Raw genomic sequence first — 24,220 nt, forward strand, 5'->3', positions numbered from 1 at the left:
ATTGGGGGAATTTTTCCCTAATCTTGATTAGTGTTCTTAATCAAAACATTTTTCTTTCTTCCCTCTTTTTGCTAGATCTGTGATGGCTATGGAGGCCCTGTCATGTGCCGAAATACTTGCCCTGTCATGTCTCCTCTCTCATGCTTAGTTACACTCACATATGTGATCAATTTTTGATTGAGCATGGGGTTTTTCAATTCCTTGCATTTCTTGAATCTCAAGGGAAAAATTAGGGTTTCCTTTATTTTTTGGGAATCCAAGGCATCAAGCATGATCATTAATCTTCTCTCTTATCAATAATCCAAGTGTTGACAATGGTGCTAGTGATCCTTAGCAAGGCTTAATACTCCTTTAAGCTTACATTTAATAGTTTTGATCACAATTGCCAACTATTTTTAGGGTTTTCCTTTCATCAATGGTGAGTGCTTTTAAGATGCATTTGCAAGCTTCTCTGATCAAGAAACAAGAGTGATGGAGTTTCCATGCCACTTTCTTGATTTCATCATGGCCATACATGCAAATATGGGATTGCATTTGAATCTACATCAAAATTAGTGAGTCAAATGGCAATTATATCTCCATTTTGGCTTACTTGATGCATAAATGGTGGAAAGAGGAGTACATTAGCTATTTGGATGCATGATGATGGAAATGACACATGTCTATGCTTCAGATACCTTTTATGTGTTCCTTTAAGCCCATGGTGAGGGGTTATGTACCGGATCCATAAGGGAGGCATAATGCTAGTGAACCTTGATATTGTATTCATTTGGCATGTTTTATAAATGCCATTGGTACGTGTTCTTGACTCTCATCCATTTCTAAGCTTTCCATACATTCTTGCATCATTTAGAGAGGTAGATTTGTGGTGAGGGTACCTTTGCAATCAATTGGAGAGGCCAAGGGGAGTGTTTTCGTGAATCCCTTGTCGTGAGTGCCTTGGAAAAGCGGTAAGGTGGAGGATTAGGTATTGGTCGTGTGAAGACTTGGCCCCAACCCTTGGCTTGAAAATACTCGCTAATGGGGTGGGAAGGCTTGGTTAAGAGATTAGCAAGCAAAGCTCTCCACATCAACACTCAAGCTTCATCTGCACAAAGATTACATTGCTTCATCAGCAAAAAGATTACATTGCTTCATCGACACAAAGGTTGCATTGGTCAATGTATGATGCAATATGTCATTGGTCAATGTATGATGCAATAAAGATATGCTTTTGATTCTATACCAAATGCCAAGGGAGCATTGATTGTTGGATTGAGTTCATTGGGAAACTTGGGATTTGGTTCCAAATACAAAGGAGACTATGCTAAATTTTTAAAAAAAATTACATGCATGGATTGGATTCAGGGAATTTGTGGACACATGTAAGGTGCTTTTGGATGCCAAAGTTGCTTGGAAGCAAGGGTGGAACATGCGGAAGGCAAATGGGTACCAAAAGATCACTTGAGTGAAATCTACAGATCTACAAAACCCTAATTCAATAAAAGCACATTCGGGTTGGAGTTTAGGTGATTATATAGGCTCTTAGTACTCCCTTACACCTTCCTAACAAGCCTTCAACCTCTCCGTTTCGACACCATTTGGATCCCCAACTTATCATTTTTCATTGAAAGTCAAACTTGGGCCCAGATAGAAACATCAAATTATTTGGGGCAAATGACATCATAAGATGGTTGCACATCATTAGGGCTTTCCAACAATCCATAGTACAACCGAATCCGACGTAGTTTGGATGGTCAAACCTAGGTGGTTGTCTTTGACCAAAAAATCAAAACAAAGTATATGTGGACTTTGACTTTGGTCAAACCCTCTTAGGCATAGTTAGTACTCATCATCACAAGCTCACACACCAAGTTTCATCCAATTCCGGTGAATTTTTGAGTATTCTATAGCCTAATTTCCGTTTTCAGTAGTGTTTCATAAACCACCCTAACACAGAGAGTATTTGTTTCATAAACCCTAAAACAGAGTGTTTGCCTCATTTGAAAATTTTTTATTTTTGCATATTTGTTAGTACACATCATTAGCTATCCATAGAGCCCTTAATCACTCAATTCCAATTCTTTTTTACCTTTCATCCATTCAAATCTAAAAATTGCAACTATGCTAAGGGGAAGGCCAGGCATCGGCTCAACACATGCATCATTCACAATGTTAATTGCACCATCCATGTCTTCCACAAGTGCCTCTTGAATAGGTTCCAGCATCTCTCGAGTTTCATCCACAATCTTGCGTATACATGGATTGATACATGACAAAATGTGTGAATGAGCCTCTTTCACCTTCTTCAAAGACTCTTCACGCTTGGCTTGCTGATGCATCAATTGATGATAGTTATGGACAGTATACACATGGATTGGCACCAAGTTTCTTGTGGTGACTTATCTTTTCTTTGGGTTGATATGGAGTTATCCTCAATTGATATTGATATGCATGAGATAATGGAGTCCATATATGTTATGTGAATGGATTTGCTTTGGGCACTACACCTTCTATTGATGCATGTATCTATGGGCATGATGACTTGGCCGAAGTGATGGATGCCTATGTTCACAAGAGGTTGGATAGTTGTGCATCTACTTTGTGTGATGCTCATAATGTGGACATATGTGATACTCATAGTGTGGACAACTTGGATTTTAGTCTACCTATGGTAGGTATTACACATGCATTGATTGGTGGGAACAGCCATACTAGGGATTCACTTATGGATGCTTTGAAGAAGGATGGTCCGTGGACTACATTCGTGACTCCAATTTATGATGCTTTTTCAAGCTCGCAGTGAAAAGTTTATGATTGTGAGCTCTATGAGACCACTTCATGTGTGGATGCCTTATCGGAGTCTAGTGTTGATGAGGATCATGCTTATGATGGTCTTGAGGGTTGTACCTTAGACATGAGGGTAGATAACATATGTACAGTGAGTATGCATATTTGGATGATCACACCTATGCCCATACGGATGTCAACTATTAGGTGTGTATCTTTGGACTTTGTGGATGCCAACATGAGATGACAGTTTATGTAGTTAGGGCATTCATTTTTGGATGTGCTTCGTGCCATTCAGAGTGTGATTTTGATGGAGAGCACATGACTATCTTCATCATAGATGATGGCCCTTCACATTTTCCATTTGATCCCGGCGGTCATGTGGATCATCATTTTAGTAGATTATTGGATGAAGCTTCCTTCAATACATATGGTTATGCATGTGTCATTTGGACCACTGGTTCTTTGGACTTTTATTTGATCCAGGACATTATGTGATGATTGAGGATGCATGGCTACATCATCTTTTAAACCTGGGCGGCATCATGTTCTACAGCTTAAGAGTTGGTCCATGGAGTTTTCCATTCAATCTAGGAGGCTATGAGAACCTTTTAATCTTGATGGAGTTTGTGCATCAACATTCGTCGAGGGTTTCCATTTGATACTAGCTCATTATATAGGATCATGTACTATTGTTACTTACTATGGTCTATGACTCCACATGTTGTGGGTCGGTTTTGGTTTGTTTTGCACAACCACCCTTCGATTTCGAGAACGAAATCATTGTAGGAGAGGATAGTTTTTAATGTAGGAAACTATGTGCACATTTAGAATGAGGACCTATGCACATTATATGGAGCATAGACTTGGGTTTATGGACAACCCATGTGTGAAAGGTCCTAGGAGTAAGTGACTATATAAGTCACTTATGGGATAGTTTGAACATTTTTTTGATATCTTTGATACATGACCTTACCTTGCCTTGAGCAAGCTTCCATGGTGAGTTTCTCCCATTAGAGATTCTCGGATAGTGACCTACACCCTTGTTGTCTACTCCATGTGATGAGTGGGTCTTCTTCTTGCATATCCCTAGTCTTTAGTTCATGTGTGGAGAATGAGAGAGGTGGCTAGGTAGATGGCAATACTTAAGATCCCCTCCCCCTCCAAAAAAAAAAGTACTTCCAACTTGGTATCCACCTGAGCCTACTTGGAAATGAGGCAAATAACTAATTTAAATAGTTGAATGAACAGTTGGTATATATTATATCAATATGGACGTTTCTACACCAAACACCAAGAAGATTGCCAATCTAGCATGTAATAAATCATTCGGAATGGTTAACCCAAAAGCCATCATGCACTAGTTTTATGTTAAAAGTACTTCAATTTCAAATCACACCTTGTGAACTTTAAACAAGAGAAAGTCAAGGTATATATATAGTCACAAGAAACGTTTCGAGGTTTTTTTCGTTTTATTTCGAAAGTTTCGTCCCTCAACCTCAAGGTTTTGAGGTTTCGAAATATCTATATTTTTAATAATTATAAATATTAAAAAAACATATAAAAGCTCTCTTAAAACATAGTATGATGATAAAAAAACGAGGATTTGAGGTTTTTTTAGACAAACGAGTTGCACATGGACATGGTTTTTCCTCAACCGCCTATTGACAAGTTCCAAGGACATATTTAGACCAAGCCAGCAATGTTTTGTGCACCGAGATAGTGGACAACTAGACGCCCATGGTCCAAAGAGATGTGGACAATTTAGGCACACTCTTTTATGGTCATGTTCATTGGTAGTTGAATGACCAGTCTTACAAAATACGTGAGTTGCACATGAAAGATCTTGTCTATATCATCTCGAATTATTTTTATTTCGTATTATTTTGCTAGCCACGTCTCACATGATTACATATATTGTCTATGTACGCTTGTGCGTGACATTGCTATATTATCAACACATGTTAAAAAAGTTTTGGTACTTAGTATGTAAACAAGCTCTAATGCTTTAACTATTCTTGTAAAAGTAAGAAAGCAAACCCAATCTTCTACGCACAACTATTATTAACTCCTTAGGCTATATATACTGCTGCACAACTATTATTAACTCCTTAGGCTATATATACTGAATACAATTCTTCCAATACACACGTCATGAAAGGAGGAGCTACACACATGAGAAAGGAGATTACACCCAATAGTATGTTGGTGGTAATGTTTACTCTATCTCATGTTTTATTTTATGCTATGCTCAATCTTGTCAATTTAATTCTAGTCTATGGTTTATTCTTAATGTATATGTGAGTTTGACTAATTATTCAAAAATACATAAGGTCCCATGACAATATAACTCAAAAAACTTTAGTCTCCTAAATCGTCAAGAACCTGCGAAGAGTCATCTGTATGCGATTAAAGATGGCAATTAGAGTGAAGAATTATGTGAACTGCAGTCCATGAATTGCTTTTCATGAGAACACTGGCTTTTACTAGTACGTTACAATGCCTATTTCTATCTATGTATTACATACATGAACGCTACAAACAGCTTTCCCTTCAGATACATCATCCGCGTTTGTCGCAAGCCGGCGTTTGGCCACCTTGGTACGACAACACCACACTTCAAATGCCTCGCTTAGATCTGGGTACTGTGCTTCATTAGTCTGCAGCCAATTGGTCAGTATTTCAGCTTGGTCTCCAGAAGGTAGAGACAGAACAAGAGACACGAAAGCAGCCTCGATATTTTGAGACAGCTCTTCATCCATGGCAGCAGTGACATTGTTATGGAAAAATTGAAGGTCAAGCAATGGCTTTGTCTTCCTAACATAAGGGAGCCATGCTTTGACAAGATGTGTTCTTTGAAAGACGGGTAAAATCACACTTCCATAGCCCACAGCTTCGATAACCCTTTGAATTAGTTCCATCACCTTCAGCTTTGTCTCCCAGAGACCATTTGACAGTTTCTCATCATCCAACACTTTAATAATGTCATCTGTTCCTTCTTCCCAACATAAAACAAACTCTTGCAGAAGATCCAGCTTCGGAAGAACTCGAGAAGCCCACACAAGGTCCACTGCCTTCTCAAGAACATGATCTTCTGAGACTTGTAGCACCTCACAAGATTGGTGCAGCAAGGCTAGCATTCCAGCTTTAAACATCTGGAAGAGCTTGAAGAAACAGTTCTTCACCTCCATCTTCACCTTCTCATCTGCAACAACAAGAGGTGCATCGTCATCTTCAGCTAGCATATATTCCACTTGCTCTTGTGCTGATGCCTTCCTATCCAAAGGATGCTCGAAAGGCTCTGCTGGAACTTTCCCTGGAAGAGTAGCCGCCCAGATGGCAGACAGAAACACATCAACAATGGATTCAGTGTCCACAGGCTGAAGCCTAGCCAATATAGGAACAAACTCCTCTCCAAAGAGTGGTATTGTCTTTATAATCTCCTCTTCTTCACTCTCTTCCCATGGCACGGCTTCTATATACTGAACACACTTTGCAACGATGTCATTGCACCCCAGCTTTTCGGCAACTTTCAAAAGCCCAAGAGCATTCTTCACATTGTGACAAGTGTCAATCACGGATATATTGGCCATGTAAAGGAGTCTAAGAAGTGATACATGATGATCAATGTCATTCTCTTTGCACACAATCTCCAGGCAGCTTCTTGAATCTAATAGAGGGCGTGCAGGCGACTCATTAGCAGACAGTCGGAATGAAAAATACTTGCTCTGTTTTTCAAGCACGCTGGAGTGAGAATAGATCCAGTCATCTCTTCCATCTGGTGTCCGGAGCCGCACAATCAAATCACTTGTGGTTTGCTCTCCGAGTTTTGTAACACAACATGATTCATCATTTCCTATGGCCATACTTCCAAGATTCTTTTCGGTACTCAATGCAAGATGTGGTATCAGGCAGTTATATTATCCAGCTACAACAGTGTTGTTCTATGTGACACAATGCCAATATGCTGATCAACAAAGCAACTGTAAGCAACATGAAAACCACACTTACATTTAGGATAAAAACACTGACAACTTCCTGTCTATCATAACAACCCTCATTAACACCTATGTATGCTCATGGGCCCACCCATTCACAGGCTTTAAGCTCAGGCAGTGTCCACACATGAAAACATGTTCGTGCATGCATGTCATATGTCAAACAAATATGCTTAATGCACCATGTATCATCATATTCCCATCTTCCAAGCATGAACTTCAAATATAATGGATCCAGGAACTGGTGTAAACCTCTGTCAAAGCAAGCCATAATGTACAGATCATTTAGACCAACTGAAGGCTCAGTAAAGCCTATCTTTGAACCAATGTCTAATTAAACCACTTGCATTGAAACTTATAAATGTAATCCAAGACTTGTTAGCAACATGTATAAGCACAAATCAAGCACTCGATAAACAATTATGGCCTCCAGGAAGCTGTACTACACCTACCCTGAAAGCAAAACCTAGCTTACAGTCACTCAGTCATGGGCATCGCTTCCTACTGCTACGCCACCTACACCTATGTGCAGAGCGTAGCCAGCTCGTCGTCCAAACCTGCTCGTGCCTCTAGGCCTTCATCGCGACTATGTGCTTGTTCACCCAGCCACTGCCTTGACTTACTGCTGTGCCACCTTGGCACTTTTGACTCGCCGTTTTGACCCACCTCCCCATACTCGGCCTTCTACAGCTGCAACCTAATATGCTGAAACCTTAATTTTCAGTAATCACAGCAGCTGAAGAGTATCCTCTTGTTGCTGATACAGCCAACAAACATGGAATCCAAGTATTCATCTCTCATTGTAATTGATAAATTCTCCGGAAGTGACTTCCCAAGCTGGCAAAAACGGATGTGTCTGGCTCTTATGTGTGACAAGCTATGGAAGATGATCAAGGGGAATGACCTCAAACCCGAAGAAAGATTCCTCAAGAGAAATCATGCTCTCATACCACTGTAAGCCCAGCAAGGCGTGTCATGAGGACAGATTCAACGCCGTATCCAAGAGATAGAAATATAGAGAGAGAAGATAGAGAGTGAAACCGGACGGGAACCCAAATCAATGGACAAACACTTCATATGTTAAACAAAGATGTGAAAACGTAGCGGAAATAACCATAAACAAGGCTAAAGGGAACACAACACGGAGCCGGAACAGCCGGCCCCCCGTATTCCAGTAAACGGGTTACAATCAAACCAAGGTGCGGGTGCAGTCTTGCACCAGATTTTCCACAAAGCTCACATGAGATAGTGTCCAAGATCGCTTCACAAAGTTAAAGAGCCTCAGCCTTCTGCTATCTTCTCAAGCCTGATCTGCTTTCCTAGAAACAATCCAACAGGTTCTTAGATAGCCTCAAACACCAAGCCAAATCAGTCCCACAAAACAGCCCTGAAACTTCCCCGAGATCGGGTCCCAGAGACGACCACTGCTCACAGTCAACTTGAAGAGAGAGAGAGACTTCCAAGAGAGTTACTGACGGCGTGGGTTGTAAGCAAGGGGAGAAAAGACTCTGTCCAGCCTGCTGTACACTGTACGGGCGGCACAAGGGAGAGAAGAAACTGTATGTCCAGCTTCTAAAAAGCGCACAGCTGTACGGTTAGTCTGTGGACCAACAAAGGGAAGGATACTGCCACTGTACGGCCTGTTCCTTGTGAGGGTGTTGCTGTACGGCCAGTCCTCTGCAGCAACCAGACGAGAAAAAGAGAGAAAAGCTACTGCTTCTATATCACCAGCACTCCAAAGAGAGAAACGTGCTGCTGCCCAACGATCTATACGACCAGCAAACTGGGAAGCGAGAGAGAGAGAGAGAGAACACCGTCTGCTGCTGAAAGTCCTGTATGGCCAACGAATCCAGAGAAAAGCACTGCTGTCCCCCCTTCCCTGTATGTATGCGCATCACTTCTCCCCCTCTTTATAGAGTCGACCCCCTCTATTTCAAGCATATGCTTGCTTTTCCCATCGCTAAAAGTGGCAGCCTCTCCAAAAATACCATAAAACTCCTCTTTTTGGGGTTAAAAACAACCGCCATATATATATATATATATATATATAAAAGCTCACAAGATCCATGCAAAATTAGGCGCCCACTTGAAGTGTTCACACACATGGCTTAAAAATTCAGGTCCACCTCATGTATATGCTCCTTGTCCAAATCCCCATATGTCCACCCACTTATAAATTTTATAAGTGTGAACAAAAATCCTTATAAATCATATAAGTGAGTAAAATCCTGTAAACTCATGTCATGTAATCCGCCTTCAGATAAAGACACGCCACATAAGCGTTCACACAAGTTCTGCGACAAGACTTGGCTTAACACAAGCATCTTCAATCCTGTAACTTCGCTACTTCTGTGGAAAATCCCCGTTCACACCTTGGCTCCACCTAGTGTATAAAACATTGGTCGAGACGGGTGAGGGACCAAATGGTGACATCCCCTCTGTGTTATAAAGCAGTTGTCCGCAACTGTATAAACTTGATACCACTGAGATATCTTTCAAGAATAGCGGATCCACTGCCAATCCACAATCTATGCATTAAAGCTATTAATCCAGATTCCACAAACCGAAGCCAGATACGGGCACAAGAACCAACCGTATCAAGAAAAGAAACTTTATCCATATCTTGAGTTAACAACTCCGATAAGAACCAGACACAGGCACAAGAGCCAACGGTGTCCCAAATATCCATAAATCCATAAGTCGCTTTTTAGAATGTTCAGGGATGCTCAATCCTTCCAAAAACATAAGTACGAAGTGAGCACCAAGGTTGCTAGTCCTGAGAAAGATCACACCATGTCAGGCTGCATCTGCCATACATGTACTGTGAGAAAAACACATCATGTCAGGCTGTATCTGCCATACATGTTCTATCATGTCAAGCCTCACAAGCCATACATGTTACCATGTCAAGCCTTAGAAGCCACACATGTCCCATCATGTCAAGCCTCAGAAACCATACATATTTTGTTATGTCAAGTTTCACAAGCCATACATGGCATGTCATGTCAAGCCTCAGAAGCCACACGTTCTGTCATGTCAAGCCTCACAAGCCATACATGTTCTCTCATGTCAAGCCTTAGAAGCCATACATATTCTATCATGTCAAGCCTCACAAGCCATACATGTTCTCTTAGTGGGTTCACACCAGAGTCCTTCTTGGTGATCCATCCACATACATGCAAAAGATATAAACTCCTATTGACATGTCAGTGGGCTCGCTCCGGAGTCCTTCGGGGATCCATCCACATACATGCAAAAGGGATGTGCCATGGCATGATCGATGTGAGCAAATCCTTCTCCGCAAAGCTGCCAGAATAAGCACATGTTCACACAAGCCAGGGAAGCTCACCTAGCACGCTATTGTCCAGGACAGCCCTGCATATCTTCGACCAACCATATGAGCACAGAATACCTGCCATGTTGGTTTCAAAACAGCTCATAGTCTAGAATCAGCCAATCCATGATACTGATAAATAATTCATAGTTTTGTAACCGCATATGAGACATTCTAGCGTCCCATACCACTAGAATATTCCCCATATGAGATCCTTGTGTAGGCGACAATTCTAGTATCCCATACTACTAGGATGCCTCCAATACACAAGACCAAAACCATAAACTATTCATCAAAAACATAGAGAAGCCTTTTCCCGAATCAAAATGTTTTCCGACGAAAACACCTTTCAGAAAAGATCTTTCCTAAAACACATCTCAAGATAGACATGAGAAACACTCTCCACTTGCATCAACAAGGGAGGTCAACATGTACAAAATTCCAAATATTGGCAAAAGAAAAGCATTAAACATAAATACTTATCTCAATAAAAAGCCTGTCGCCAATATATTTATGTACAATCAAAATTTTTGGGATAACATCCCATAAATTTCGAGGATAAAACCAAAGTCCAAAACATCCATAAGAGTGTCTAAGTTTCCTCTGAAACTTTGTTCCTTTCGTGGCCGGAACATTGGCTCCTGAAACAGTCTGGTTTGGAACAACCCGTTGGTCCATCTTCCACCAAAGGAACTTGCGTCTTCTGTTTGTTGTGCTCCTTCCAAGACATCTTCCGAGCCATTGCCTCCCTAAAAGAATGCCCGTCTCCACCTCGAACAATAGGTAGTTCCAGAACAGGAGTCATCTTTCTCTTTTTGGAAGAATACCTGGAAGCTTCCTCGGAAACCAAAGACTGACGAGGTTCAACCAACCCCAAATCCGGCTTTACCTGATACTTGCCCCGTGCATCAAGGACAATATCCCCTTCTTGAAGAAGATAGTGAAAAGCCTATTTCCTAGGATTCATTTCCAGCATTGATGCCACGTCAAGGAAAACATCTGTAGCACTGGTCTCCAAAACCCTTTTGCTTTCCATAACTGTCCTCACATGAGAATCTTCTCGGTACATCTTCAAATTTGCATCCTTTTCCTGAAGTTCTTAACGAAGCTGTCTCGTCAAAGAGTTATGATGGTAAGGCTGTGCATTGATGACCCGGATGTATTGTTCCACCGTGTCTTCGAGAGTTCGACGTCTCCCCCGAAGGAGACCATGCTCTTCCGCCTACAGCAGACACCATAGCTCTTCTGAGAGCTCAGAACCACCTGCTCATGGAGCGTCTCCAACTCTTGGAGGCAGCAGCAGCACGTCCTTCTCCGCCTCTAGCAGCACCCGACTACATCTTCCTCTTCTTTCAGATGGAACAACAAAGGAGAGAGGATGAGGCCCGAAGGAAAGAAGAAAAAGCAGAAAGACGGGACTATGAGGAAGCCCAACGCAGGATCGACGAAGACCGACGTCAGGCTGAACTCGCCGCTCGGGAACACCAACGTGAGCTTGATCGAGAACGTATGTTACTCGAGCACCAACGAGAAAAGGAGGCCATACACTTGAGGTATCAGCAGCTCTCCTCAGTCTCCCCAGTCATAGGTGTCACCAGCCAGCAGCCCGCAGCAGCATCAACCACCGTCATTCGCAGTCAACCAAACTTCAGTAAGTATGATGGTAAGTGTGATCATTCATCAGTTAATCAGTTTATTCATCAGTTTAATGCTCATTTTCCATTAGCTAGGATCACAGACCCACAAGATAAGTCCACTTAGCGGCTCCCCATCTCACTGGTGAGGCAGTCACTTGGTGGCAGCATTGGTCTAGTATTCATATAGACGAGGCCATAGGTGTCACAGCCTTTGACTGGGACATCTTTGTCCATGACCTGAAGACCAGATTTCTCCCGCCACAGTACATGACCGGTCTGAAAGATGAGTTCTATGGACTCGGACAGAACGGATCCCTAGTGCTTCAGTTTTCCGGTAAGGTTATTACTTTAGCAGAGCAGTTAGGGTTATCAGCGTAGGCTAAGATGGAGCAATTCATTGGTGGATTGGACTCTAACATTCGGTTTACAGTTCGTAACTTTGAACCAAATACATATGACCGGGCTCTGACTCTCGCTCAGAATGAAGAAATGAAGCTGAACGGGGGCAAGCCCAAGCAATCATCTCCATCCAGTACCAAACCCCAGCAGCAGCAATCAGCTGCACAGACAGGGAAAGGTAACGCTTCTTCTAAAGATGCTAAGAAGGACGGCAGTAATAGCTCCAGTTCAAGGGGTGAGAAAGATAAAGAATCTAAACCTAAGAAAACCCCTTGATGAAAAGGCTAAAGCAGGCATTACTGGAGGTTATCTTCCTCCAGAGGAGCAAAGGAAGTACCAGTCAGAAAATAGATGTTTTTTCTGTCATATTATAGGGCATGGTAAGAAGGATTGCCACAAATGGCAAGCGGCACAAGCCGCCAAAGCTCCTTCTGCTACAGTCTCCCCAGCTCCTCCAGCCCCGCCTACTATCTTAAATGCAGTTCAACTTTTACCTTCTATGCATCCTATGCCATCCGTGGTATTTGATGCTAAGCAGGAGGGTGAGAGCGATGCTGCTCATAAGAGCCCCATCCGAGCTTATGGCTCTGCCCAGGGCCGACAGTTTGTAGTCCTTTTCGATATGGGTAGTTCTGAAGACTCCATCTCTCCCCAGTTGGCTAATAAATTGAACTGCACATTAGCCCCATATCATCTGGATGTGGACGGGTTTACACCTGGTCTTCGCACCCACATTTCCCAGAAGGCACAACAATTTTCCTTTGAAGTTCAGAAGGCCTCATTTCAACGAGATTTCATCGTCTCACCTCTGTTGGGGTGTGACATGATCTTAGGAATTCAGTGGTTCCGTCAGTATGAGCCTATTCCCGTTTGGAAGCAGGACACTTTTACTATTTGTAAAGGTTTTCCTGAGCCTGTCATGATTCGTGGGGATAGAAACATTCTTGGCATCCCATTGATTTCTCATCTCCAGGCCAGACGAGCTATCCGTAAGAGAGCAGGAGCACTCCTTTATGTTCGTGCTCAAACAGCCCCTCTCTCATTAGTAGCATCCGTTACATCTTCAGTCCCTCACTTAGCAAACCTCCTATCCAGACATCAGGACATTATGCTTAGGGACGATCTCCCGCCCAGTCTCCCACCCTCTCGCCCTGAGGACCATCACATTGATTTAATCCCTGTATCAGATCCTCCTAGCAGGTTTCCCTATCGTCTTTCCAAGACTTTAGAGGGCGAGTTAGAAAAACAGTTATCTGAGCTTCTCCGAGCCGGATTCATTCGGCCTTCTTCCTCCCCATTTGCTGCACCTATCCTATTTGTCCAAAAGAAGGACAAGTCTGCACGCCTTTGTGTAGACTACAGGGCATTAAACAAACTCACTATCAAGAATAAGTTTCTTATGCCAAGGATAGAGTATATTTTGGAGCGTTCAGACGGTGCTAAGTTTTTCACTAAGATCGACCTCAAGAGTGGTTACCATCAGGTCCGCATTTTTTAAGCTGACATTCCAAAAACAGCTTTTCGGACAGAGCATGGTCACTACGAGTTCGTAGTCATGCCTTTCGGGCTTACAAATGCACCCGCAACCTTTAATAAGATGATGTCTAGGATTTTCGCAGTCCACATTGGGAAGTGTGTTTTCATATTCCTTGATGACATACTAGTCTTCTCAGCCACTGCGGAGCAGCATGAGAAAGATGTGGAGAAAGTCTTGCAACTTTTGCGAGATAATCAGCTCCACATAAACGCCAAAAAGTCTGTCTTTGGTGTTAAGGAAGTTCAGTATTTGGGCTACATCATCGGTTCCGATGGGATTGGACTGGATCCATCAAAGGTTCAGGAGATCTTAGATTGGGACATTCCTAAGACTGCCCAAGAAATCCGCTCATTCGTACGTCTTTGTCAGGCCTATAGTACCCATGTCCATCAGTTTTCCAACCTTGCAGCACCTCTTACCGACTTGCAGCTCAAGGGGGTGAAGACTCGCAAGCAGAAAGTCTCAGTTACAGGCAAGGCGCTTGATGCATTCCGTGCACTCCAGAAAGCTGCCTCAGAAGCACTTGTATTAAAGTTAGCATCATGGGACGAACCTTTCAAGGTCATCACCGATGCCAACAATGTAGCCATAGGTGCAGTCCTCTAGCAGGACAATAGACCCGTGGCATATTACAGTAGAAAGTTGGATGTCGCCGAAAAGAATTATTCGGTATATGACAAAGAGCTTTTGGGTGTGATCACAGCGCTCAAACATTGGAAGCCTTTTCTTTATGGACAGGCTTTCACAGTGAAAACAGACCACCAAGCACTTAAGTGGCTTCAGACTATGCCAAGTGCCCAGTGGAGTGATCGACAGGCCAGGTGGAGTCAAATCTTCCAACAGTTTGGAGGTATGATTGAATACATCCCTGGTAAGCATAACCCAGTAGCAGATGCTCTTAGTCGAAAGTCCAGCATCCAGGCAGTCCAAGAATCTACCATTCTCGAAATCACGGGAAAGGACTTAGATAGTATGAAAGACCAATATGTCGACTCCCCTGAGTTTGGTACTCAGTACAGTTTGGCCCTCAATTCTGAGCCTGGCCACTATTCAGTACAGAACGGTTGGTTATTCTACAAGAACCGTCTCTGTGTTACTCGGGAAAAGCATTCCGCTCTTCTCCACGATGCCCATGACTCCTTAGTTGGAGGACATAGGGGTATCAATAGTACCCTCGAGAAATTAGAACGGTCCTTTTATTGGCCAAAGATGAGGCGTGATGTCTATGCACATGTACAAGCTTGTAAGATTTGTCAAAAAGTCAAGGTTCCCCATACAAAGAAGACAGGTTTACTTCAACCTTTGTCTATCCCCGATGAACCTTTCATCGACATATCTATGGACTTTGTAGGACCTCTACCAGCATCCACCGGATCCCGTAACACTCAGTGTTTTACCATTGTGGATCGCTTTAGTAAATTCTACATGCTCATCCCATGCAAGCATACGGCCAAAGCCGAGGACGTAGCCCGTCTGTTTCTCAAGCACTGGTATCCAGTTTGTGGTTTGCCTAGCACCATAACATCAGATAGAGATTCCAAGTTTACCTCGCATTTCTGGAGGACATTATTTGAAAACTTCGGAACTAAGTTGCAGTTGTCTAGTGCATTCTATCCGCAGACAAATGGCCAAACAGAAATTTATAACCAGTTGGCCTTTGATGTTCTCAAGTCATACGTTATGACCAGCAGTCCAAATGGGAACATTATCTTCCATTGATCCAAGCTATCTTGAACGACACTCATTCATCCAGTGTCGAACAGACTCCATATGAAGCATGGTGTCTCCATCTTTAGAGGCTAATAAAACCACGGAAGCATTTTCCGAGATCATTGAGTCAGTCAAGGACCGCTTGACCAAAGCTCAGAAAGCATATAGCAGACAGGCAAATAAGTCTAGACGAGATGTCCACTTCAAGGAAGGAGATTGGGTCTATTTGCATATCATGAAACAGAGATTGAAACAAGTAGGCAAACGTTGTCCCAAGCTTTCTTTCCGTAGTTTTGGCACTTTTCCAATAGTTAAGAAGTTAAGTGATGTCTCTATGAAGTTAAAGTTGCCTACCAGTTGGACAATGCATGATGTTTTCCATGTTTCTTGGCTAAAACCATATGTTGGTCCAGAAGTGTTTGATGTTTCAAATGAAGGTTCCGGTCGACGGATATGTCAGTTCTATACGAAATTCCGAGATCGAGGTACCCACGAAGCCGTATGGCTCGACGAGGAGTTCTTCCAAGAGTACCCCCAGTTGTTGGCGGACTACTTGGAAACCATGAACCTGCCGCCAAGCTAAGCAGGAGGGAATGTCACATGCACTCTGCACTCAGTGCATGGTGACAAACTGGCTCATCATCAGCAGTGCAACATTTGTACATTATTAGAACCCAGTAGGATGATAATTGTCGTACGCCGTGACCCCATTGTACATCCTCAGTCCAGGATAAGGCAGGCACGAGCTACGTAGGTCATTCCTCAGCCTTACCGGGTCACACAGTCAATCAAGTCCCTTAACCCACTTGGAGAGAATCATTCATGCATGTAGAGTCAGTAGAAGCCTTAGGGTTTGCATCAGAAAGCACTCTGCATCCTGCATAATATGCATTCATATGCTTGTGCATCATTTAGAACGTCCCAGAAGCCTTAGGAAATTTACTAGGATTTATCTGGTATTTTTCCCATATTTTATGGTATTTATTTGGCATTTATTGTCATTTATAACATAAAGTTTATTAAATTATGACCAGCCAACTTGACCAACCCCTATCTAGTATAAATAGGCTTGCATAGGGCTTAGTTTCTCATTCAGTCTTCAGTGTGCTAAGAGCTTTCCTCCTCAGCCCTAGGAGTACCCTTGCCTTCAGTACTAGACTAGTCTTATCCAGCCCTTAGAGTACTTGAGTTTGCTTCAGCCAGCCCTGGTTCCCAACGCATGCAGTTCAGCAATCCCTACAGCCACAAGCGCAGCCATACAGTATATCTACAGGCCTGAATCAGCAAATACACCAGCATTTTCTGCATATAAACCAGTCGCCTGCAGTTCAGTCCCCCTACAGTCTTCGTTTACAGATCTACAGCAGCCTACAGTCTGCGTTTCTGTCCAGCATCAGCCCCTACAGTCTGCGTTTCAGTCCAGCATCAGTCCTACACCAGTAAACAGCCCTACAGACCTGCGTTTGCAGATTTCCAGCAGTTTCAGCCTTGATTCATCAGTCTACATCAATATCCAGCATTCAGTGCATCATCCAGGCATACACCAGTCATCTGGTAAAGGTATTCTATCATTCATAAGCATTTACAGCATTCTAACACAGCTTAGAATAGTCCACCGCCCTCTTTTCTCAGCCTCAGGTGTGCAGCCCTTCCTTATGCCCTTGGGAAGAGTGCATAGGCTCGAGATCAGTTCATTGAGGTGTTTCTACAGCCGTGTACAGTTCAGCCAAGCTTCCGATCCTCCGAGATCTTGCGTTTGGCTTATCTACAGTCCACAGTCATTCTCTCTAAAGTAATAAAGCAAATACTATCTCGTTATCGGGATAGGGGGCCCTTCAATGGGTAATTTGGGACCCAATCTACTGTACAATTCTCATATATCTCTCTCACATCTCTTTAAAGTTTGAAGTATTAAAGTGGATTGCTAAACTCACGAAACTCAGGATACAGAAGACGGTGTGAGATTTGTGTGACAGGATCTTCCGATACAAAGTCTTCCGCTGCATATCACATGAACTTGGATTTGGACTTGAAACTTGGACTCGGATTCATTGGATTTGGATATTGGATCTGGTACTAGCCCGCTAAGAGTTTCTTGTGAGTCATCCCTGTGGTGTGCTCAGCATCAAAGATCTTGTGCCTCGACATCGACTTGGATTCTACTTCAACATATTTGTTTGTTTTGTATTCATTGAATGTATTGATCATGGCCAGTGTGCACATGGATTGTTCCTGAATAAATTCCTTGAAGAAGGGCAGGACCTGTTCCCCGCTCACCGTGGTGTACTGTGCAAGATCCCTATTCCCTTCTCTCTCTCCCCTCTCTCTCTATCATTATATCTTGGACACATGGTTGAATGTGTCACGGCACGGCCTGCTGGGCTTCCAGTGGTATCAGAGCAAGATTTCTCTTGAAGAAACTTTTTTGGAGTGGCAGAACCATGGCAAGAATAGAGGGATACCAAGGGCCTAATGAAGGGAACAACTATGAGGCTGATCGAAGACTTCAGGATGGGAACCAAGGTGTACCATGACTTTCAGCAATTCAGGCGATTTCTCAAAGACGAAGAAGTCCTTGCTTGGAGAACCAAGAGGGAACAGGACCAAAGAAGGGCTCAAATGTTTCAAGATTTCATCAAGGATCAAGCCACCGAAGCCAAAGGAGTTGAAGCTACCAAAGCCTATCTTCGGGCCAAAGGAGCCACCATTGCAGAAGGATCTAGAGCGACCCGGTCTATTTCTCGTGGAGGAAACAGGGAGGTTATTCCCAGGCCTGCTTTCTCAGATGCAGCTTCTTTGGGACAGGTAAGGGAAAAGAAGGCAAAGGAGACTACATCAACCGGTAAGATGGACTTCAAGCCAAGAGAGAAGAGCGTCAAGTTTGATGCTTTTCATGGAAAGCGGGATACCCAAAAAGCTTTATCCTTTGTCAAGCAATTTGATGCTGCTTTTGGAGGTGACAGCTACTTAGAAAAGTCAAAGCTTCGCATGGTTCGTATGCATTTGAAGGATGCCACCTTAAATTGGTGGCTAAAAGTAATACAAGGAGGGACCGAGCCAAAGACGTGGACCGACTTCAAGACTTTGTTCAACAAGAAGTTTCTACCTGCAAACTTTGAAGCTAATGTGCAGAAGGAATGGGATGAAGCAAAGCAGAAAGTTGGTGAGAATGTGGCATCATACCTTATCAGTAGTTTCTTTGAAGTTTACTTCTTATACCCCCACTCCATCAACAACAAGAAGTTTCTACCTGCAAACTTTGAAGCTAATGTGCAGAAGGAATGGGATGAAGCAAAGCAAAAAGTTGGTGAGAATGTAGCATCATACCTTATCAGTAGTTTCTTTGAAGTTTACTTCTTATACCCCCATTCCATCACTAATGGAAATGCGTAAGTTTCTCAACGGATTGCAACCTAAGTTTCTTCAAGCAGTTTACATGGCAGGACCAAAAACATTGGAAGAAGCTCAAGACAAAGCTTTGCAAGCCGAGGCCTTGTACATGCCTTGGATGGACGGCAAGACAAAGAACGACAATTGGGATCCATCTCAAAGGAAGAAATTTAAAGACCAATCCCCATCAAGAGCCGATTCTCAAGAGAAGAAGGATGGGAATGGGGACAAACCCCCACTCTTTTGAAGAAGATTGTCCCTTGAGCAACGTGAACAATATGCCAAAGAAGGGAAGTATTTCCAATGTGGAAACAAGGGACATATAGCTGCAAATTGTCCTGACAAGCCAAAGCAAGAAGCCAGACAAATCGGAAGATCATCAAATTGACATCCTGCCAGGAAGTTTGTTAAGAGGAGAATGTATTGGAGCAGTCTTGTACCATGAGGGGCATGGTGTGGCCTATGAAAGTCTTAGATGTGGATTTCAAGGATTGTATTGGAATAGATTGTAGAATGGAAATTTTGTGACTTTTTGTGTCATCAAGAAAGACTCTTTTATGAAGTAAACCTGTGTATGTGTAACTAAGGACTTGAAGCCAAGAGTGACTACAACTCAATCTTGGGAGAAGCTATTACTATTGGCCTAGCAGAAAAAACATTAAGTTTTATGTTCAAGAATGTTTTGTCAAAAAGTCAAAGTTTGATCGACAAAAGCTCGCAAGATTATTGCACCCATTGAATGTTCTATGGGAGAGTATTGTTATGGATTTTATCTTTGGATTGCCAAAGTCAAGGAATGATGGTATATGGACCTCTTCACGAAACCAAGAAGATCAACCGTGTATGTTATCAATTGGACCTTTCAGATCACTAGAGAATATATAATGCCTTCCATGACAGTTTATGGAAACCATGTATAGGGTTATCCCCAAAGGAGCCTATATTGAAGGATCCATCAGGGATGGAAGAGCCAAAACAAATTGTGTTTCATTCCGTGAGAAAAAGAGAAAAGACATGGTCAAAATTTTTCTCTTGGAATTTGAGAATTATTCTCTATTTGATGCGAAATGGATGCCAGAGAAGTTCTTCAAGGACTATCCAGATATACTTCAAGCTTACGAGGAAGAAGTTGGTTCAGATATATTTGAAGTATAGGTATATCAATGTCTTGCGATCAAGACAGATTCAAGAGGGAGGCATTGTACCTCTAGCCCTCTTCATTGTACATATATATTGGACTGGAATTGATCATTATTCTACTTATAATGGTTACTTGGACATGCTCTAGTTGGGTGGCGACGATGCCCAATAGCCCAAGGAGCAAGATTTGTATATAGGAGGCAACGATGCCAAAAGACCCATTGACGACAACGATGCCAAAATGAGCCCATATAACTGTATTGGATTTCATAGTCAGGTGGTCATTGCAACCAGATGGCCTAGATGACTGTATTGGATTTCATTGTCGGGCGATCAATGCGACCAAATGGCCCAGTTAACTATTGATGAATTCTCGAGCGGTCCCAGTGACCAGATGGCCTTGAGCGATAGTCTGAGTGGTTTCCCTCGGGAGCCAAATAGCTCAGTACAGTTTTCGATGAAACCAGACCGAACAATCCATGAATAGGAGGATCATTACTTGTGCACTGCATACTGATGTATGTTTGAATTTCTTTAACTTTGTGTACTGTTTTTGATGGGTGGACAATGCTTGGGTTTATGGCATGTGATAGTCCACTGGGCTCCAGAGTAATTGGCCAATACCTGGAATATCCAATAGACGCGGATGATGCATACTTGTTTGTTGACTAGTTTGTGTATACTTTTTGCAGAAGGTACGTATGCATTTATTATATCTACCACATGTAACAAGCCATGAAGATGTACCATCAAGAACAAGGACATCGGTCAAAGAAAAGGCATAGACATGTTGCCAAATGAGCAAAAGGCACCACATATATGAGAAAAGACCAGATGCACAAGATCACCAGATAGGGCTAGTACCAAGAACATACGAATATACTTGAAACATATGGATGTACTTGGAAAAATATGGATATGCTCGGAACACTTGCAGCCCACAATTGAGGACAACTGTGATGTAAGAGGGAGAGAATGTAACTATTTGGCCCTCCTAGCTCTATTTCACATGATAGAACCCTTGCCCGGACACCAGACAAGTGGAAGAAGGCATGGGGACGGGGACCGTAAGGTTTGCTCAAGAAAAAGCACCAATCCTAGTCAAAAAGCAAGAAAAAGCTAAAAGGCAAACCAGGTTGACCGCCAACCAGGGGCACCACTGACAAGAGGTGACTGAGCCGGGCCAAAAAGCTAAAAGCCGCTTTTTCAGAAAGCAGCTCCAGGGCCGAAAAGCAAGGCCCTAAAGTTAGAAAAGCTAAGTTAAAGAACTTTGACAAAAGTGAGTAATATCTTATTATAAAGTGGAAAGCAAAGAGAAAAAGGCAAAAGCAAAAGCTTGGTTAAGCTTTTGGCAAAAAGCAAAGCCCTCTTCAAGTATAAAAAGACTTGAACCTCTCTTGTAGCATCATGAAGGAGATCGTGGAGTGTGTGTGTGGACATCATTATGATCATGGAGGGCTTCTTCTTCGCCATCCACACCTTCTCCAACTTGCTTTTCAGATATATGGTCAACCCTAGACTTGTATGGGCATATGCATGGGCGATACGGATGCGTGTATGGAGCTGTACGGACATGTGCGGAGCTGTACGGACTGGAAATTTCAAAAACCCTAAAAATTTTAAAAACCCTAAAACTACTGCAAAAACCCTAAAAACTGCTTTTTGGAGATTTTCATTGCCCGAAAACCATTAAAACAGGTTTTATAGTACTAGCCCGATGAGAGTTTCTTGTGGGTCATCCCTGTGGTGTGCTCGGCATCAAATATCTTATGCCTCGACATCAACTAGGATTCTACTTCGACATATTTGTTTGTTTTGTATTCATTGAATATATTGATCTTGGCCAACGTGCCCGTGGATTGTTCCTGAATAATTCCTGAAAGGGAGGTGGGACATGTTCCCCGCTCAATGTGGTGTATTGTGCAAGATCCCTATTCCCTTCTCTCTCTCCCCTCTCTTTATCATTATATTCCCTTCTCTCTCTATCATTATATCTTGGACACGATCCCTTTTCCCTTCTCTCTCCCCTCTCTCTATCATTATATCTTGGACACGTGGTTGAAACTGTCACGGCACGCCCCGCTGGGCTTACAAAAGGCATCACCAAATACTCAGAGTCCAAACGTGGTCCTCAATGCGGTCTTGTGAATGTCCTCTGGAACAATCCTGACTTGATGGTAACCACTCTTCAGGTCTATCCTGCTAAAGATGGTGGCTCCATCCAATCTGTCTAGGATGTCGTCAATCCTAGCAATAAGCAACCTGTTCTTTACAGTGATTTTGTTCAGAGACTTGTAATCAATACACATACGCCAAGAACCATCCTTTTTTTGAACTAATAAAACTAGAGAACAAAAGGGTGATGAACTAGGTCTAATCAAACCCTTCTCCAATAACTCATTCACTTGCTTCATAATCTCCTCCTGTTGTGCCTAACTCACACGAGAGAGAGGTTGGTTAGAAGGTGAGCTTCCTAGCATGATGTCAATTTGATGATCGTCCGGTCTCTCCAGAGGTAACTCTCCTCGAAGAGAATTTGCAAAACAATCTTCATATTTCCTTAAGAAATATTTCGTTTCAAGATCAAGAGTTGGGAGTGATTCATCACTCTCAGATTCCTTTGGATCTCTAACATAAACCAAGTATGAAGGAATAGATTGCTTTATTGCTTTAGGAACCTGTACACGACTGATGAGTGGAATAGAATTCCCCTCAAATCCTACATCAAAAGTTACATTCTTGTCTTTAAAAGGAAATCTAATCTTGTTTCCAACCCGATCAATGGCTGGATCTATCTTCTTCTGCCAAGGCATACCCAAAATTACATCACAATGTCCAATTTTACCAACAACAAAGTTCTCATGATCCACATAATCCCCAATCTATAAACGAAGCTTCCCCACGATAGGGGCCACTTCCGTTGACATTCCCTCGAAAGCAACACCTGCAGAAATAGGAGTTCCGAACCTATCTGGAGAGAGGTTCATAGCTCCAATCACTTGGGGATGGATATAGTGGTGGATACCACCACTATCAAAATGAATAAGCACGGGTTGGTTAGCCACTTTGCCCCAAGCCTTGAGAAGTTGCCTTCTCTGTGGCGGTGTATCATCCTGGTGTTGAAGTTCCTTTGGTAATGCATTGGTTTGAGGCGGCTTGGCTTCTTGCTTTGGGTTGTCGAGACATTTTACAGCCATGTGTCCCTTATTCCCACATTGGAAACATTTTCCTTACTTGACATATTCTTCAAGTCGCTTGTGGGATAACTTCTTTCAAAAGAGTGGAGATTTATTTCCACTTCTATCCTTCTTCTCTTGTGGCTCGGTCTTTGGTCGAGATCCTGCTTTAAACCTCTTCTTTTGAGATGGATCTTGGTTGTCATTCTTCATCTTTTTTTTTCCGTACATACCCGGGGCCCACTCAAGTGGGTGGAGCCGATTTCCCCTTCCAACAATTAGCCAATTATCATGGTCGGGCAAGGGCCACGTACCATCGGGCAAGAGCCACGAATTAGGCATCCCCCATGACCACCGCGATGAGTCGAGCGCTGGAACAGCGGAGGGGTCTCGTATGGATCCTCCTATCTCGGGTGATCCACCACCCGAGGAGGAGGAGTCACTCGAGTGTTCAAGGGGCAAGAGCCCGAGCAACCAAACACATCAAGCGAGCATAGGTGTCCCTTTTTATAACATGAGAGAGCCTAGTGGGACTTGAACTCATAACCTAGAGGTTACAAGTCACAAGCTTGACCACTACACTAACTCAGTTGGGACTGTCATTCTTCATCTTGACCACCATCCAAGGCATGTGCAAGGCCTTGGCTTGTAGAGCTTTGACTTGTGCTTCCTCCAAGGATTTTGGACCAGCCATGTTCACTGCTTGCATAAGCTTAGGTTGCAATCCATTCACAAACTTTCGCATTTGCATGTGCACAGAGCGGAAGCAAAGTGGCACTAGAATGTGCTGAAGAGAGAGTGCAAGAGAGAGAGAGAGAGATATGGAGAGAACTATGTTGAATTTACTGAAGTAAAACAGTCCCAAGCAAGAGACAATACAAGTCTCATAAGTGAGGGAGCAAAATATGTACAAGATTGAATGAGAAAAGAGAGGCCAGCACCCACTATTTATAGTAGGGAACACTCCAGAAGGTCTATGTTGGTTAACATAAGTTTGAGCTCGGTCTTGTTGCAAAAAATCATAAGCTTGCTCTAGGTTTAAATTGAAGGAATAGTTAGGCGATGGCTCCAACAGCTATGGGGGCTGAAACTCCATAAGGTGGGGGTAGATGTTGCACAAGGGAGAAGAT

General features: G+C 42.9%; 1 protein-coding gene across 5 annotated transcripts in view; it reads right to left on the minus strand.

Moving 5' to 3' along the window:
* Positions 1 to 5,171: 5,171 nt before the first annotated feature.
* The window catches only part of LOC147623657 (BTB/POZ domain-containing protein), a 32,445-nt gene continuing 13,396 nt past the window's right edge, over positions 5,172 to 24,220 (minus strand). For 3 of the 5 annotated variants that reach the window (XM_086820241.1, XM_086820246.1, XM_086820242.1), the window contains one exon: positions 5,172 to 6,752. In XM_086820241.1, the coding sequence (XP_086676367.1) occupies positions 5,283 to 6,635 (1,353 nt within the window). In that variant the 5' untranslated portion in view covers positions 6,636 to 6,752 and the 3' untranslated portion in view covers positions 5,172 to 5,282. The remainder of the gene's footprint in view (positions 6,753 to 24,220) is intronic. The other 2 variants (XM_086820243.1, XM_086820244.1) reach the window with 1 other exon arrangement.

The sequence above is a fragment of the Cibotium barometz genome, chromosome 26 (genome assembly GCF_041138505.1).
Source record: "Cibotium barometz isolate CiBa-2024 chromosome 26, ASM4113850v1, whole genome shotgun sequence".
Lineage (NCBI taxonomy): Eukaryota > Viridiplantae > Streptophyta > Polypodiopsida > Cyatheales > Cibotiaceae > Cibotium > Cibotium barometz.